Source organism: Mus pahari, chromosome 5 (genome assembly GCF_900095145.1).
Source record: "Mus pahari chromosome 5, PAHARI_EIJ_v1.1, whole genome shotgun sequence".
Classification (NCBI taxonomy): Eukaryota; Metazoa; Chordata; class Mammalia; order Rodentia; family Muridae; genus Mus; species Mus pahari.
In genome coordinates this window covers 2,032,954-2,048,670 of record NC_034594.1, presented here as the reverse complement: position 1 = coordinate 2,048,670, position 15,717 = coordinate 2,032,954, and the positions used below count along the sequence as shown (strand labels likewise).

At 36.6% G+C, this 15,717-nt stretch overlaps 1 protein-coding gene across 19 annotated transcripts in view; it reads left to right on the top strand.

Annotated features, from left to right (window-relative positions):
* Positions 1-15,717, top strand: part of Pkhd1 (PKHD1 ciliary IPT domain containing fibrocystin/polyductin) — a 487,582-nt gene that overhangs the window by 220,843 nt on the left and 251,022 nt on the right. For all 19 annotated transcript variants that reach the window (XM_021197628.2, XM_029539264.1, XM_029539265.1 and 16 more), the window contains 4 exons: positions 1,472-1,577; positions 3,546-3,680; positions 11,547-11,679; positions 14,051-14,297. In XM_021197628.2, coding sequence (XP_021053287.1) covers positions 1,472-1,577; positions 3,546-3,680; positions 11,547-11,679; positions 14,051-14,297 — 621 coding nt within the window. The remainder of the gene's footprint in view (positions 1-1,471; positions 1,578-3,545; positions 3,681-11,546; positions 11,680-14,050; positions 14,298-15,717) is intronic.

Here is a 15,717-nt window from a genome sequence, read left to right as displayed (position 1 = left end):
AGCAGAAGATGGCCTAGTCAGCCATCATTGGGAAGAGAGGCCCCTTGGTCTTGCAAACTTTATATGCCCCAGTACAGGGGAATGCCAGGGCCAGGAAGTGGGAGTGGGTGGGTAGGGGAGCAGGGAGGGGAGTTTATAGGGGACTTTGGGGATAGCATTTGAATTGTAAATGAAGTAAATACCTAATAAAAATTGGAAAAAAAAGAAAAAAAAGAAAAAAAATTGGGGTATAAAGCTAAACAAAGAATTCTCATCTGAGGGAAATCTAATGGCCGAGAAGCACCTAAAAAAATGTTCAACATACTTAGTCATCAGGGAAATGCAAATCAAAACAACCCTGACATTTTGCCTCACACCAGTCAGAATGCCTAACATCAAAATATCAGGTAACAGCAGATGCTGGCGAGTATGTGGAGAAAGAAGAACACTCCTCCATTGATGGTTGGATTGCAAGCTAGCACAACCACTGCAATATTGTTTAATTATAGGTATTACACAGTCTGCTTCTAGGACCTATCCATATTACACATATGAAACTTGCTGCTTTGTACTTACTTGACCCAGTTACCCTACAGACTGTCTCTCATACCACCTCATACTCTCTGCCCTTGAAATTTAGATCCATTAGATTTCCGATAGAAGTAGTTTTTTTTCCCCCCCCTGGCTCTGGTTAATATCACTCAGTACAATATCTTATGAATTTATCAACATTACCACAAGAAGCAGGGGTTTATCATTTTCAAAGTTAAATTATATTTCATCATAAGTATATATGACATTATTGTACTCATTCATCTATTAATGGACACCAAGGATGCTTTCTGTCTACCTATTGTTAGTCGGGTTCAACATGTTTATTACACTTTTTTAGTGGGATATAGAGGAGGAAGGAGTCACTTCAGAAGCCAGAGAGACAGAGCATATCTTCTGTAGCTAAAGAAAATTCAGTGAAAATATAAAATGAATTTCCAAGGGGTTAGCAGCAGCTTGCAATCGTGAGCCCCAGAGAGGCTTGTGGGTACAGATCAAGAGGCGAGTGGAGCAATCAGTCTTGTGGGGAGGAACTCTTTGTGTCTGAGTTGAGTGATAAGAGACTTGTCTCAAGTCCCCAAGACAGAGGGTATCTGACAAGTTATGAAAATACAGTCTCTAGAAGACATTCAGACAACTTGAGACAGTCTCCTTCTGAGGAACCCAACTTTAAACTGGAAAATAGACCTAAAAGTAGAGAGGATGTTATATATTCTTCTATAATTGTAATATTTGAGAATACAATTATAAATATTTGAGAAGATAAATATGCATATCCTAATTTGAACACCACACAATGTGATTATACATTGAAATGTCACACATACATCTCTAAAGATGTTCCATGCCTGTGTCAATTTGTAAAAATGCATAAGCTCCCCCTTAATTCCCATGGGGAAAATGTTGATTAATTTACTTCAATTCTTGGCTTGATTTTTAGATATGGTCTCCTTGTATATCCTAAATTTCAACCACCTTGGAATAATGAGACTGGCTTCACTCTGTTCCAAAACTTCATGGTTTGGGGAAGCACTGGTGGTGCCCAGGTATGCTCTTTCTTAAAACATACATGTAATACATGGTCTTTGCTTACCAGAGGTAGATTAATCCATCAGTCCAGCCAAAGTTTATCACCTTGATGAGGAAGAGAACACTGCAATGTTATCACAGTTAGTGTCAATGACATCATAGGTATCATAGGTGGTTGAGTGAATGAATGTTACATCAGAGATCATTTTCTCCATGGATTCCTTCAACAGTCCTAATAGAGAACAGGATTTTAGGGACATATACAGTAAGGAGGTGTCAATTATGGAGGCTCATCCATGCTTACATTCTTGTTCCTACTTATGGCCAATAAATGAAGAATCAGAAATTAAAGGACTTGTCAGATACTATATAATTGATTAGGAACATAACCAACTGCAGTGTGCAGATACAAATATGTATTTGGTAGCATAGTAGACTGAATAATGAATCCTTCTGTCTAAGAAAAAAATTGGCTCTCCAATGGAACACATTTTCAGTTCTAGCTGTAATTTACTTTAACCAATACATTTGATTTTCTATTTTTTTTTCTCAAAAGCAAAAAAAGAAATCCATGTTTGCTCATGTAATTTTTATCTCAGTGACGTTTTAAAAAGGGAGCTTTCCCTATGTGTTCTTTGTTAGGAACAACTCGAATTACCCAGGGTCACCAATTCTACAAAAAGAAATGTGCATACATTCAATCTCTGCTTTTTATAAATCTGCAGACTAGAATACACAGATGAAGGAATATGTTTGTAGAGCATTTACAGAGTAGAACAAAATAAAAAAATCACAGCTAAATATTCATTCAAGTTCTCAGTAAAAGGAAGATAATTTTGAATGAAGAAAGCCTAAAATTCATGATTAGGATAGCTAACAAAACTAATTATGTTAAATATTTTGTTTAATTTAGTTTTTAAAAAAATCCTTTATGTACTGGGGAATACTTTCTCAAGTCCCATAGATAAAAATTATTGACTTGAACCAAACTCTATTTAATTTATGCATTTAATAATAGTTTAAATACATTATTTCCATCAAGTTTTATAAATACAGTATTTCTTTCTATAATAAAATGAATGTTGTTCCCGTACCTCAGATAGGTATGTATACTTTGCTAGTGTATGACTTAAAACCAGAGATTTGCTAGCTAGGGCTCGGTGTTACTGTTTTAGAATATGTTTGCAAATGAGGTGTTTTGGGGTCCCTATAACTAGGTTGTAGTTGTTGTCAAGTCAGTTCAGGTCTTACCTGCTTTGCACTAATAGAACTGTATTTAAAGAAGTGTTATTATACAAAGTAATTCATTCATGCATTAGTACTTCATTAGAACACTTTCAATTCAAGTCTGAATGCAAATATGATGTGATTTAATGAGCAAGGGATGACCATTAGGTCAGTTGTTGGTCCTCGTTTTAAAGATGGTGAACCTCAAGCCTAGGAAAGTTAATGATCATCTTGCTCAAGATCACCTTGTTAATGTAAGAGGAAGGTGATGATATGAGTGGGATGCTTTTTAACCCAACTAAGCTTTGCTTCTCCTCCATCCCTCCATAGAGGTGCTAGTCCAAGTTTTCATAAATATGTATACACATGCTGAATCCATACACAAGGAATCTGTAGACATATTGAATTATGGATTTTATATTTGCAATCTTCTGACTAGCTTTGCTAATATTATTATAAAATGTGAAACACTCACATTTTGATGTTATGCTTTTGTGAATGAATTGTTTACTTTTGGGGACTGTAAGATTGTTTGAAATATGTGGACAGTTCACATTGACCTTTTAATGTAATGCCTGTTAGAGGAGAAATATAATTTCCAAAGGGATTTGTTAACTTCTTTGTCTGTAGTAGTATTGAAAGACAAAACCTGTTTAAATATGCCAGTGTGCTCAATCAATAATTAAAGAGGTCTTAAGAATTCTATGAGAAAAACCAATCCTTAGACCTTTGGCATAACTTAGGATGTTATTTTATAGATTTTTAGAAGTACCAATCTACACCTGAAAAACTTCCAAGTTTATGCATGCAGAGATTTTGGAATTGACATTTTGGAAAGTGATGTGAACACTTTGATTACTGACAGCTTTTTACTTGGTCATTTCACCCACAAGGTAGGTGCCTTACTGAGGTATTTTTTTGGCTGTCCATCAACAGTTAATCATGTATCCTGGCCTCGTAATGACCTAGTACATAATTATAATGGAAATTTGTAGACGATAATAATAAAAGGAGAACATTTTGTTTGTTGTAGTGATGATACTAATCATATACTTCAAGTACTTTGAGTTGCAATACTGAATCCATGTAAACCGTAAGTTAGCAATAATCTGAAGAATCATTTGATTTAGATGTAGATTTTTTATATGTGAAAATTCATTATTATACCCAATAATTTAAGTTGACTGCCATGGATCACATCTACAATCACAGCAATACGGAGGTAAAGGCAGGAGATTTGATACAAAATTGGGGTACAAAATGAGATCGTCTCCAAACCAAAAGCAAACAAATAATCTCCACCTTAATTATTTGGTTTCATTTTCTAGTTTAAATTTCTCAACGATTGTGAATAGTATAAGCCATACTGTCCCTCTTCTGTGATGTTCTAAGCTTTGTTATCAGATTTATTCAGCATTATCCATACTAGCAGGTCGCTGTAAAGAGGGTGGGGGTAAAGAGGCTCTGGAGATTTGTATAGTTTGTTATTTTGTGATGAGATTTTGTTGGGTGAGTTTTCTGATTGCCTATCTGAAACTTTTAAGAAAGTGTGGTGGCTGTGTGTTGCCTGGTAGGGAGTGCTTGTGAGTCCCAGCTAGGTGTGTACACTGGGGGTAGGGTGGGGGGTCCCAGATAGGATGTTTTTCTAGGAATGGGGAGCTTACAGAAAGGAATGAGGCTTGGCTAGAAGGTCAGGGTTGAGAGGGTTCACAGGAGGGAGGAAAGCTGTGTCTGCCTTGAGGATCTGTGGACTCCCCAGGAAATGGAACAAGAGAGGGAAGATGGGCTCCTGCAGATGGTCTGCTACAGGGCTGGGGATGAGAGTAGGAATTGGAAATGGAAGACAAAAAAGAAGAGTGAATGCCTACCTCATTCTCTTGCTAGCTTGCCCCATGGGTTTCCAGAGAGAGAGAGTCTCTCGTGTTGGTGGCTGAGATAAAGGAATGTGTGTGAATTAAGATTTCAGATATGCTTACATAGCCCTTCAATTAATATGGGTTTTCTATATTATAAATCTCAGACTACAGATGGTTTCTCCTGCATTGCATACTCCAAGGAACCTTGTGGAGTCCTTTTTACATTGCCATGGCCAAAATATATGATACAAACAAGTTAAGGAGGAAAGATCTATTTTGGCTCACAGTTTAATGGACTTCTGTCCTTCGTGGTAGGGAAGAAATTGTGGCTGCAAATTATGATAGAAGTTTCTCTGATCACAACAGATGAGGAAGTATGTGATAGAAACCAGGGTGTGGGTACATATTCAGAGTCCTTCCTCTAATGACCAATTTCTTCCAAGCCAGTCTCCTTCATCTCCTCAAGGTTGCATAACCTCTGAAAATGCTATTACTCACTAGAGAACACATTATCAGAATGCAAGCTCATGAAGAACACTTCATATTCAAGACATGACACATCCAAGTACAATTAAACGGTACTTCCATGGTTAGCAGGACCATTACCCTTCAGTTTCCAAGCCTGGCCTCTGAGGTTTCAGACTTTCAGTTAACTTCCCATGCTCTTATTTCTGAATCACGTGAATATTAGCAATGACACTTACATTACTCACCTTTCTTGTGGTTATGGCTAACACCTGAATGGATCGATTTTGGCTTACTTTTGGAAGATAAGTTTATCGTGAGAAGTCGTAGAAGCAGGAACAGGAGACGGTTGCTCACAGGGCATGTAAGTTCAGGAAGCAGGACCATGGATAAATGCCTGTGCTCAGCTTGCTTTCTCATTCTTCCCCAAGTCCAGGGGACTCTATCCACTATTCAGGGTTAAGCTTTCCAGCTCAGGTAACCTAATCCAACAAATCCCTATCAACCATCCTCAGAGCCATGTCTCCTAGGTGATTGTAGATCCTGTCAGCCTCACAATGCATTGTTAACCATCTAGAGGCAGAAGATGGCTTGCAGAATTCTTGGGATCCATTGGGAGAATATTCACTTCAGTTTGTTCTTGAATGTATTTAAAAGAGATACATGTGCTAATTGACTCTTTTACTTGCATTGGAGATTACTCACAGATATATCACAAATTTAAAATTTTTAAACAGTATTTGAATTATTTTCTTACTGAGTTATTTATTTCATTTATTTAGCACTCAACTTTTTAATTAATTTTCCTTTGAACCATCTTTTCTCCTGCAGTTTTTGCTTTCCAATGAGAGTTCTGTTGATTTAGAATATGACTTGTCTCCCCAGCCTTCAGTGTTTCCAGAGGGGATACTGCCAGGTCAATGGACCCTAAGTCCAGTAATGACCTTTAAAATATATACTAACACTAGATGCCCACTAAGCCGAGTAACTGTCTTGGCAAATTAATGTTTTACTCTCTTAATTGCTGTTAACTAGACATCGTAATTAGTGGAAGAGTGACATAAGTTAAGATGTAAATTATGACCAAAGGATACTTACCATGAGGCAATAAAAAAAATCATCACACCCCTGAGGTTCTTTACTAGAATTAAAGTCTAGCTGATGCCTTTGAGACTAACAAATGCAGCCCAAGAGCTTACTGATTAAAAAAAAACTCCTGAGCACATTTGTTCTAGAGAATTCTAGATGATGATCAGTCACCCAAATAATAAAACCATTAAATTTTATATCTAACTGCTACCTAGATGATGATATTGTTCAGGCAGAATTAATAAATTTTTTGGATATTTTCTTTATTTAATTTCAAATGTTATCCCCTTTCCCAGTCCCCCCTGGAAGCATCCTATCCCATCCTCCTTCCCCCTGCTTCTATAAGGTTGTTCTTCTACCCACCCACTCCCATTTCCCTGCCCTCAGTTCCCCTACACTGTGGCATCTATTGAGCCTTCATAGGACCAAGGAGTTCATTGATGATTTCTTTGAAGTATTTTCTATGAAGACCTTGTCCTAAGGGAATGCTTAATGTAATTTACCCTTTTATCCTATGCTGTTATGGTAAAACCTTTAGAACTGTAATCTCAGGTAAGTCTAAAGATGTACTAAGTACTATGAAGATTACAGTTAATCAAACTGGGCCATATTAACAATTTCTTTTAAAAAGGGAAATCTTAGCTGCTGCTTTCCAAATAAATAAATAAATAAATATGGAATGACATATAATTTAATTGTATTCATTACAATAATTATTTTTCTGTCTATTTGGATACTGTGATCCTGTAATTTTTAAGTATACACAATAAAATAAATGTGCAAAAACAGGATTGAAGGTTCTGAGAAATCTTTTGATTGACACAAGAAAAATGACAATTAGTCTTCAATTCATAAAATTTTAAAGTTTATTTTGGAGCACAGGTATTATTATTATTATTATTATTATTATTATTATTATTATTAAATGGAAAAGGATGATGGGCTGGCTGTGGAATAGGATTTTAGCCTCTGTCTTTCAATCTTGTCTGGTTTTGTGGAATTACGTTTTATTTTGTTTCGTTTTGTTTTGTTTTAGAGAATTTGGCCTTCTCAGTTATATTTAATTGATGGTATACAATTATTGTAAGGTAGTCACATACTCAGACACATACTAGTTTATGTTGCTTTGTTAGTAGAGTAGAATTGAATGTATTTGTTTTTGTGTTTGTCTTATCCGCTATATTACCTATGTGTTCACATGCACAGAATACTTTTAATCTCCAGGAAGCAAGGTTTGGGCATGCCTTCTCTTAGTTTGGTTAGGCAGTTTCTCGTGCTTGCTGCACAGCATCCCACTTAATCATCATCCCTCTTTCATGTTTAGAAACATCCTGGTTTGGATTTAAATTATGGTCTCCCTTGTCTTCTGAGTATCTGCAGGATGACTCTCTTTTGGTTGCTACTGGAAATGATTTGATATTTGTTTAAAGCAGCCAGCCATTTTTACAGGCAACATGGTTATATCAGACATGTGCTGAAATGAAACATGCTCATGTGTATAGGTATAGTATAATGTATGCAAATATATTCCACATAATTTAGCAGAAAAGAAGTAGATGACAAGAATATTATGGCAAAGTGTGAATTGTTGATTCTGGATCTTTTCTAAGCAGAAAATTCTCTATACTTTCAACTTCTCTGTTTGTTGGAAAATGTTTATAATAAAAATGTAAGTTAAACTACCCAGCATCTGCCAGTGGGCCTGCTTCATTCTTCTGCCATTGTCCCAAGGGGTTATTTCTCATTTTCATTGTGGATTTGTCTACCCCAGTTTAGACCTTTCATCTTTTTCGTGTCTCTAAATTCTGTTTCAGAGACCCTCTTTTTTCAATATGCTTGCTCCTGCTGGGAGAAATCCCATTTTCTCTTGTGGTTTCAATTACCATCCATGCTGATATCTCCCACATATTTGCATTTTCTACCACCTAATTCTCTGCTTTTGGTTTTAATCATTATTTTTGTTTTCCTCCCCCCCCCCCCACACACACTTTCTCACTTGATTCCTATTGTCCTGGGTTGTATCTTTTCAAAGATATTTTTCTCATTTCTCACATACTCATTATGCTTTGACAGTCTAGCTATTGGGATTAAATTTTTAACATGCCTGCTGGTTGTGATGATGTTGTAATTATATTAACAATGTTAAGCCATACCTCAGCAATTCCAGACTTCAGGATTGAAACTTCTTTTTTTTTCTTCCTTTCTTAATGCTCAAAGTCTTTATGCATGCATATGATATGTTTTGATCTATTCCACTCCTTCCTTCTTACTCTCTAACTCCCTCTTTATCACCCACACTATTCCCTCCTAATGTCATGTGATTTTTTTTAAAAATACATCTATTGAGTCTACTTAGTCATACCTATAGGTACCAAGACATAGGAGCATCTGCTGGAACATGGTTAGCTTCTCAAGGACCACACCCTTGAGGAAAACCATCTCCCTACCTCCCAGTAGCCATCAAGGGCCAGAAGCTTTTCAACTTGGGATGTCACCTCTGTTTATCTTCTTTCTTTACTTACCCTCTCAGCCTTGGCTACTCGCACTTTCTATTGTCCCTGCCTTGGAAAGTAAATGTTATATGGAAATATTTACTGAGGAAAGCATACAGTGTATTTTGTAAACACATTTTTAATTAAAATAGAATTACATCACTTTGCCCTTTTCCTTTTCTCCATTCAAACTCTCCCATACCCCCTCCAGCTCTCAAATTGATAGTCCTTTTTTACTCTGGACAAAGGACTATAGGCAACTGCTTACTGTTGGAAGAGGGAAAATTAGCTTCTCCCAGGGAAGAGCCCTCTTATTTTTTTATACAATGCATAGTGGTCAGCCCTGAAACCCAAATACATACAAAACAAACACTAAAAAAGAATCTAGCAGACTGTATTTATATATTTGTGCATAATACACACATATATGTCTACGTATGTGTGTGACAGTAATTGTTGCAACATATTTTAATATACAGCAAATCAATTGTGCATCACCAGATAAGAAACACTACCCATTTCCCTTACAGTGATTCCTTTATATTCCCAGATTTAAACCCACGTCTCCTCAGCTAAAGGGTAACCATGATTCAGACTCCTGGTGATATGAATTGATTTTTTTTCTTCTTCTCGTTATGTGATATAACCCGGTCACAGAGCACATAACTCTATTGTTCTGGGGCTTCTTTGGTCCAATAATATGTCCATGATCTTTGTCCGTGTCTTCTTGTGCTGTAGTAATTTATTCTAGTCATTGTGTGTTATTGCATTTTATGACTGTACCAAATATTTTCTCATGATCAAATTCTGTTTATTGAGTTCACAGCAAGAATTGTTGGATAGTTTCTAACTATTTTCTCCCTTACTTTTCTCATTAAAAACATTCTGTATAGTTGCTTGTAACTTTAAAACTTATACTCAGAGCTCATGTAATTCAAGTCACTCATCAGTGTGTGTGTGTGTGGGTGTGTGTGTGTGTTCAGGTTTAAAGCACATTTCCCTAGAGTCATTCAGTAGAGATGAGAGTGTTCTACAGGAGTTGTTCTTCCTGATTCAGAACTCCAGGAAGTACCAGCTTGTCTGCTTCCCTGTGCTCCTCTGCAGTCTTGAATCTGGCAACAGATTATTTACTTCAACCGTCCATTAAGACATTTTCCTCAGCAGACATTTTCTGTTATAAATTAACTGTTTAAGTTAAGGTACAAAGCAGGGTTTCATCATAACATCTCTGTGAATGTTTCAATCCACTTTCTGTTTACACATCTGTCTCTCTCTTGTCTTTCCCATCATCCATTCTTGTTTGCTACCAAGCTCCATTTTTCTTTTTGCTTTCATCTCACATGCATTGCCATTGTCCTGTCTTTCCATTCTCTCACTTCTTTAAGGTTCCTTCTTCCCAAAGCTTCTCTACAGCTTGCTCAATTGCCAGCTTGGTATTTCTGTGTTATCTTCCCCTGGGGGCAAGCAGTGTGATATATGCAGAAACCAGGGGACTGTCAGACTCTTCCTGTCTGAAGAACCTTTGGTTGCTTCCCCTATCAGTTCTTCTACTGCCTCTTTATGTATTTGTGGTGTGTTCAATTCTTTATTAGGAATATAATCTTACTAATGATAAATGTTTTCATTTTCCTTTGATTTTTATACCGACTACATACACTGAGTGCTTCTTTGTGTTGCTTGTTTGCATGTGTTGCTGTTTTTCTTATTGTAGATTTTTGAAAAAACTTTAACGGTTTTCAACTGTGCCACTATTTTTATCGATGGAACAGTTCAGAGCCAACATCTTAGTTGAATGAGCTTTGCTGGAGATGATTTTGTGGGAAAATCTTAGAGCTATGTTTTATTTTAGACATTTTAAAAAGATTCCTTTTTCTGTTATCTTTAAAGAAGCTAACCTTTTTGATTTTCAACACATGTGTAAATTTTTATCACCACAACTACCATAATCAATATACAGAAGAGTTGTCCCAACCACTGCTTCTCCTCAGGCTTCATCTCTCCAACCACATCCTCCACTCACTACTAACTCTGGACCATCACTAACCTGCTCTCTGTCTGGATGCCTTCTTGCTCAATAATTACATAAGTGGGATCATGTGGTATGCATCCTTTGGAGATTGGGTTCTTCCATTGACAAATGTATTTAGGGATTCATGCAACTTGTTACATTTAGTATTTTATTTTTTATTATTAATGAATTATATGCTACTGCTCAGATGTAACATAGTTCTTTTGTTCATTTCTTTGTTGCAAACCGTTTGAGCTGTTTTCTAGATCTGGTGATAATAAGCAGTTTGGCATAACTGTTTATGTAATATTTTATATGAATACCACTTCTCATTTCTATAAGATAATTACCCAGCAATTAAATAGCTGTGTCATTTGAGAAATGATGAGAAGCTGCCAAAGTAGCTCCCATCATAGCTATTCCATTGTGTATTCCATGTTTGACATGTGAACTTTAGTAGAAGGATCTCATCTTTATAGGTCCTTGATGCTGTCATTTTTAAAAAAAAAAATTCTAATAGATATCTTACTTGCATTTCCCTACTTTATCTGAAGTTAAACATTTCAAATGTGACACATTGCCATGGACACATTTCACTTTAGAGCTATGTCTTAACTTTTCCCTTGATTGTAGTTTTACTTTTGAGCTTTACAGTTTCTTTCTGTTTTCTGTTTAATTTCTTTTTCATAAATATGAGTAGCAAGTGTTCTCTTGTCTTAATAATTTCAGTGTGTAGCTTGTAGTTTTCTTGTTTTAATCATTTTTACATATTTGTGTTCTGACTACATTTAATATTACTGGTAGTCTTACTTTGTTTCTTCACTTTTCTTTCTTTTTAAAAATTCAAAGGGAAGTCTATGTATGTCAGCTGGGATCAAAACTCCACAAAGATGGGAACTGACCATTTCTAACACAACTTTTGTTAATTTTGATCTCAACTGTGTGGCCATCAGAACCTGTTCTGGCTGTTCCCAAGGACAGGGTAAGTTTGAACAGACAGGACCGATGGTAAACAAGATCAGAGCTCAGGTGAGTATGACAAATAGTGGCAGAGGTATTATGGGTCAATATTTCCTTTAGTTGTAAGATTCTATCAATAGAAACTGTTCAGCTTTCACAAAGGAATCCAGGAGGATGGGGCAAGTCTTCTAGCATTCTCATACTCTGTATGTTTCCATGGCATCCTCATCCTCTGTATGTTTCAATGGCATTTTCATCCTCTGTATGTTTCAATGGTCATCACATTTTGTGATTATCTTTCTGTGGCTCATCTGGACACTCCGCTTCATAAACTGGAGCTATCTCTCTTAAGTAGTATCTATTTTTAAACTTGTACATGGAAGAAAAGCTGCTTTCTATTGGGAACTTCATCCATACAATGAATAAATGAAGTTATATGGCTAATGGACGCACTGACATTAACTGACTTATTTACTCCTCTGCTGAAACATCCAGAGCCAGGGTACTTAATGTTTTCAGCAACTTAGGCTGTGATGTGTGTGGAAAGGAAACAAGGGCATTTCTTGATGACTTGTTAACTGCAATACAAGGTGGTGAGAAATAACCCCTTGGAGAACTCATGGGCCAAGGTGAAAAGAGGCACAGAACTATTTAGTTGATCTGATCATTGTAAACAACCATACCGAGTAATCCAAGTAAATATGCTCTTGTGGTTTGAATCACCAATTTAGATAATTGTTTGTTTTTTTTTTAATTAAATGAATAATCAGCAAGTTCCCACTTTACTCTTTTACCCCTGTGTTGGCAGAAATAAAGATTGGGGGATTTGAGTGTAAGATTCTGAAACAGTCATATGAATATTAAAACACCCTACGGCAAATACTTCAGTTCATAGTTCTCCAGTTCTATGATGATTTTATATCATTCATCAGATACTGAAAAAAAAAAATCCTCATCATTGGATAATGTTGGGTGAATAAGCTTTTCATTTGTTTAAAAATTGTCTATTATAGGCTCTACATAATGAACTAGAGTGTACAGACAGGAAAAAAACCCACACAGTTCTTAAAAAACAAATATACAAGAATATAATCTCAGAAGACTGATGAGGGCAGTCTTGGTAAAGTGACCACAGTCAGGGAAGAACTAGGGATAACTTTGGAGGGACCAGGGACGGGTGTGCTTTGGAGGGAACAGGTTACCTTTGGAGGGACCACGGATGGGTGTTCTTTGGAGGGGTGACTCTCCTACAGGGCTTCAAAGGGTAAACTAAAATTACAACAAAAAAGAAAGACACCTTCTAGGTATTACAAATAGCATTGGCATACACCAGGTTTGCTTGAGAAATGAAACATAAGCATAAGGAGATTATAGAGGCAAGAATGCCATGGTATTGGCAAGTTTTATACATTATTAAAAGTATACCTTATACATTTTTCACCCACGGCTTGCTTCACTGTATATAATCCACTGGTAAGCAGACTTAAAATGCTATATCTTTGTGCATCTCATTCTTATTTGTTTTTGTCTTTATTTTCTGTATGTTACAGTGTAATTAACAATGGTATGGCAATGTATGTATCAGATGCTGTGTCCTTTCTCCTTCGGTAACAGGGAGTATGTTCAGAGAAACATTTTCCTAGATACAACTATCTAGGTTGGCATTGGTGGTGACATTACAGAATGACCAGGAAGTGTGGCCTGGAACTAAATAATATTTATAAAGTGTGCTCCCAATACTGTTTATTCTAATGGTTAAATGAATGTTGGTTTCAAAAGTAAGTAAGTGAAGTATCAGCCTCATAATCTGAGGTATTACTGATGAGGTCAGGCTTATGACAAAAGAATGGAAGCCAAAAGATTAAGAGACTGGAGTATAACACCTTCTGTGTTTAGAGAATTAATGCTTGCTGTTTCTGTTTAATAGAAGAATATCCCTCCCACATGGTATGCTTGTTACTTGGGGTGGCTGTTTTGTAATTTAGAAAATGTTCTATTCATTGTAGAAAAATTAATAACATCCCTTGGTCATACTCTCCAGTTGTCAGTAGCACCAGCAAGATGACAACCGTGAAAGCCCATAATGACTCAAAAGAATGACAAATGCCTTTTCTAGAATAAAATAACCAAAATAATCCCTTGTACAAAATCACTGTCCTACAGAATAAACTGAACTGTGTCTGGGCATGCTGTTCATTGTCCTTAATATCTCTACCACAAGTATCCTGATGTAAGGGAATACTTATGTTCCCTTTTCTTGAATGTTTAGCTGAATGAGCTATAAAATTATATAATGTTCTAGAGAAAGTACTGAACAGAATCTTGTGGTTTTTAGTTGCCTTTTGTAATAACAGACTTGTGCCATGTGTAACAGTCTATATTCTAATTTGCAGGTGGATTTACTGTGAAGACCAGGCAATTGAAATTTGTAAATTCATCAAATTTAGTAGCATTTCCATTTCCTCATGCAGCAGTTTTGGAAGACTTAGACGGGTCCCTGTCTGGGAAAAATGGATCTCATGTTCTTGCTTCTATGGAAACCCTCTCAGACACATGCTTGACCAATGCAAGCTTCAGCCAGATTGTTTCTGGCAGCGTCTGTGGGGAAGCTGTTCTCTTCCATCGGATGTCTATTGCTCTGTAAGTAGAGTCAACTATGTTTCTTAGCTTATCCATGGGAATGTGCATGCCATTCAGACAAGCCCAAGCTTATAGAAGGAAAATTATTTTCTGTAAAGTTGCAATATTTATTTCTTTAAAAGGGAAGCGGGACTAATGTGGACCACTGTGAAGTCATGAACTTACTGTGGTTTTAAGCTGGTGCAAATGACAGCTGTCAATATCTTCAGCTCAGATGTTACAACCCATGACCCCTTATTGACATTTTGAGTTAACAGCTTCTTCTTTAAGAGACTCGTGACCAACAAAATATTTGAAATTTTTTCAAATGAAAAGTATTATTTAAAAAAAGAATCCAATAATGCCATCCTCATTTATATACATGTGCTTTCCCCAAGCTCCTTTTAAGTGCTCAGTGTGCTTCAGGGGAGCAATTGCTGATGCCTTTGGTTACATGCCAGGTTGCCTGACTCTAGCTCATTTTCCTTGTTAATTTCATGAACTATTGGATTCGTACAATACCTTTCCTATTAATATTGGAGCAAGCACTCCTTGGTTGTGCTACTCAAGGTACTATTAAGTCAGCAGCTGGGCTGTTTATAATGCATAATAGGATTGCTCTGCCCTCTTTAATTTCCAGGTAATGATTGCCGAGTGTCTGGGGTTCTCTCCTTTACCTATTTCAAATGCATCATGTATATTTAGCCACACTTATTTCCTCCCTTTAAGTGTCCTGACTCCATGAATATTAAGTCAAGTAATTCCGTCAGACCACATTGGCAACTTGTTTGAGCTAGTAAACTCTAGAGGGGGGAGACTCTCAGAGGCCAGGATTGCACTAGCTGCTGCATACCAAGTGCACAGAGAACTGCATCTTCTCGACTTAAAAATTGAGTTATCTTTGAATAGTCCAAATATTTTCTCTCTCTGCTTTCCAAACTACTCATTATTTTCTCTACTTGAAAAGAGCCTGAAAACCATTGAGTAATGTAAGAGTTACAGAGAGAAAGATTTTCATTTCTAAGTTTTGCTTGTGCAGAGGGTAACTTTTGTCTTCATTCTCAGGGATGGAGCCTGACTTTCATTATCAGAATTGTGCTTTTAACAAAAATCTGCTTTAAGGCAGGTTTTCAGAGTCTATGAAAGTTACTGCTTTTTTTCTAATATGATTTTTTCTTTTTCTTTTTTTTCCATTTTTAATTATTATTTTCTTTATTTACATTTCAAATGCTATCCCGAAAGTTCCCTATACCCCACCCCTGCCCCTGCTCCCCTAACCACCCACCCCCACTCCTAGGCCCTGGCCTTCCCCTGTGCTGGGTCATATTAAGTTTACAAGACCAAGGGACCTCTTCCAAATGATGGTTGATTAGGCCATCTTCTGCTACATATGCAGCTAGAGATTCGAGCTCAGGGTGTACTGGTTAGTTCATATTGTTGT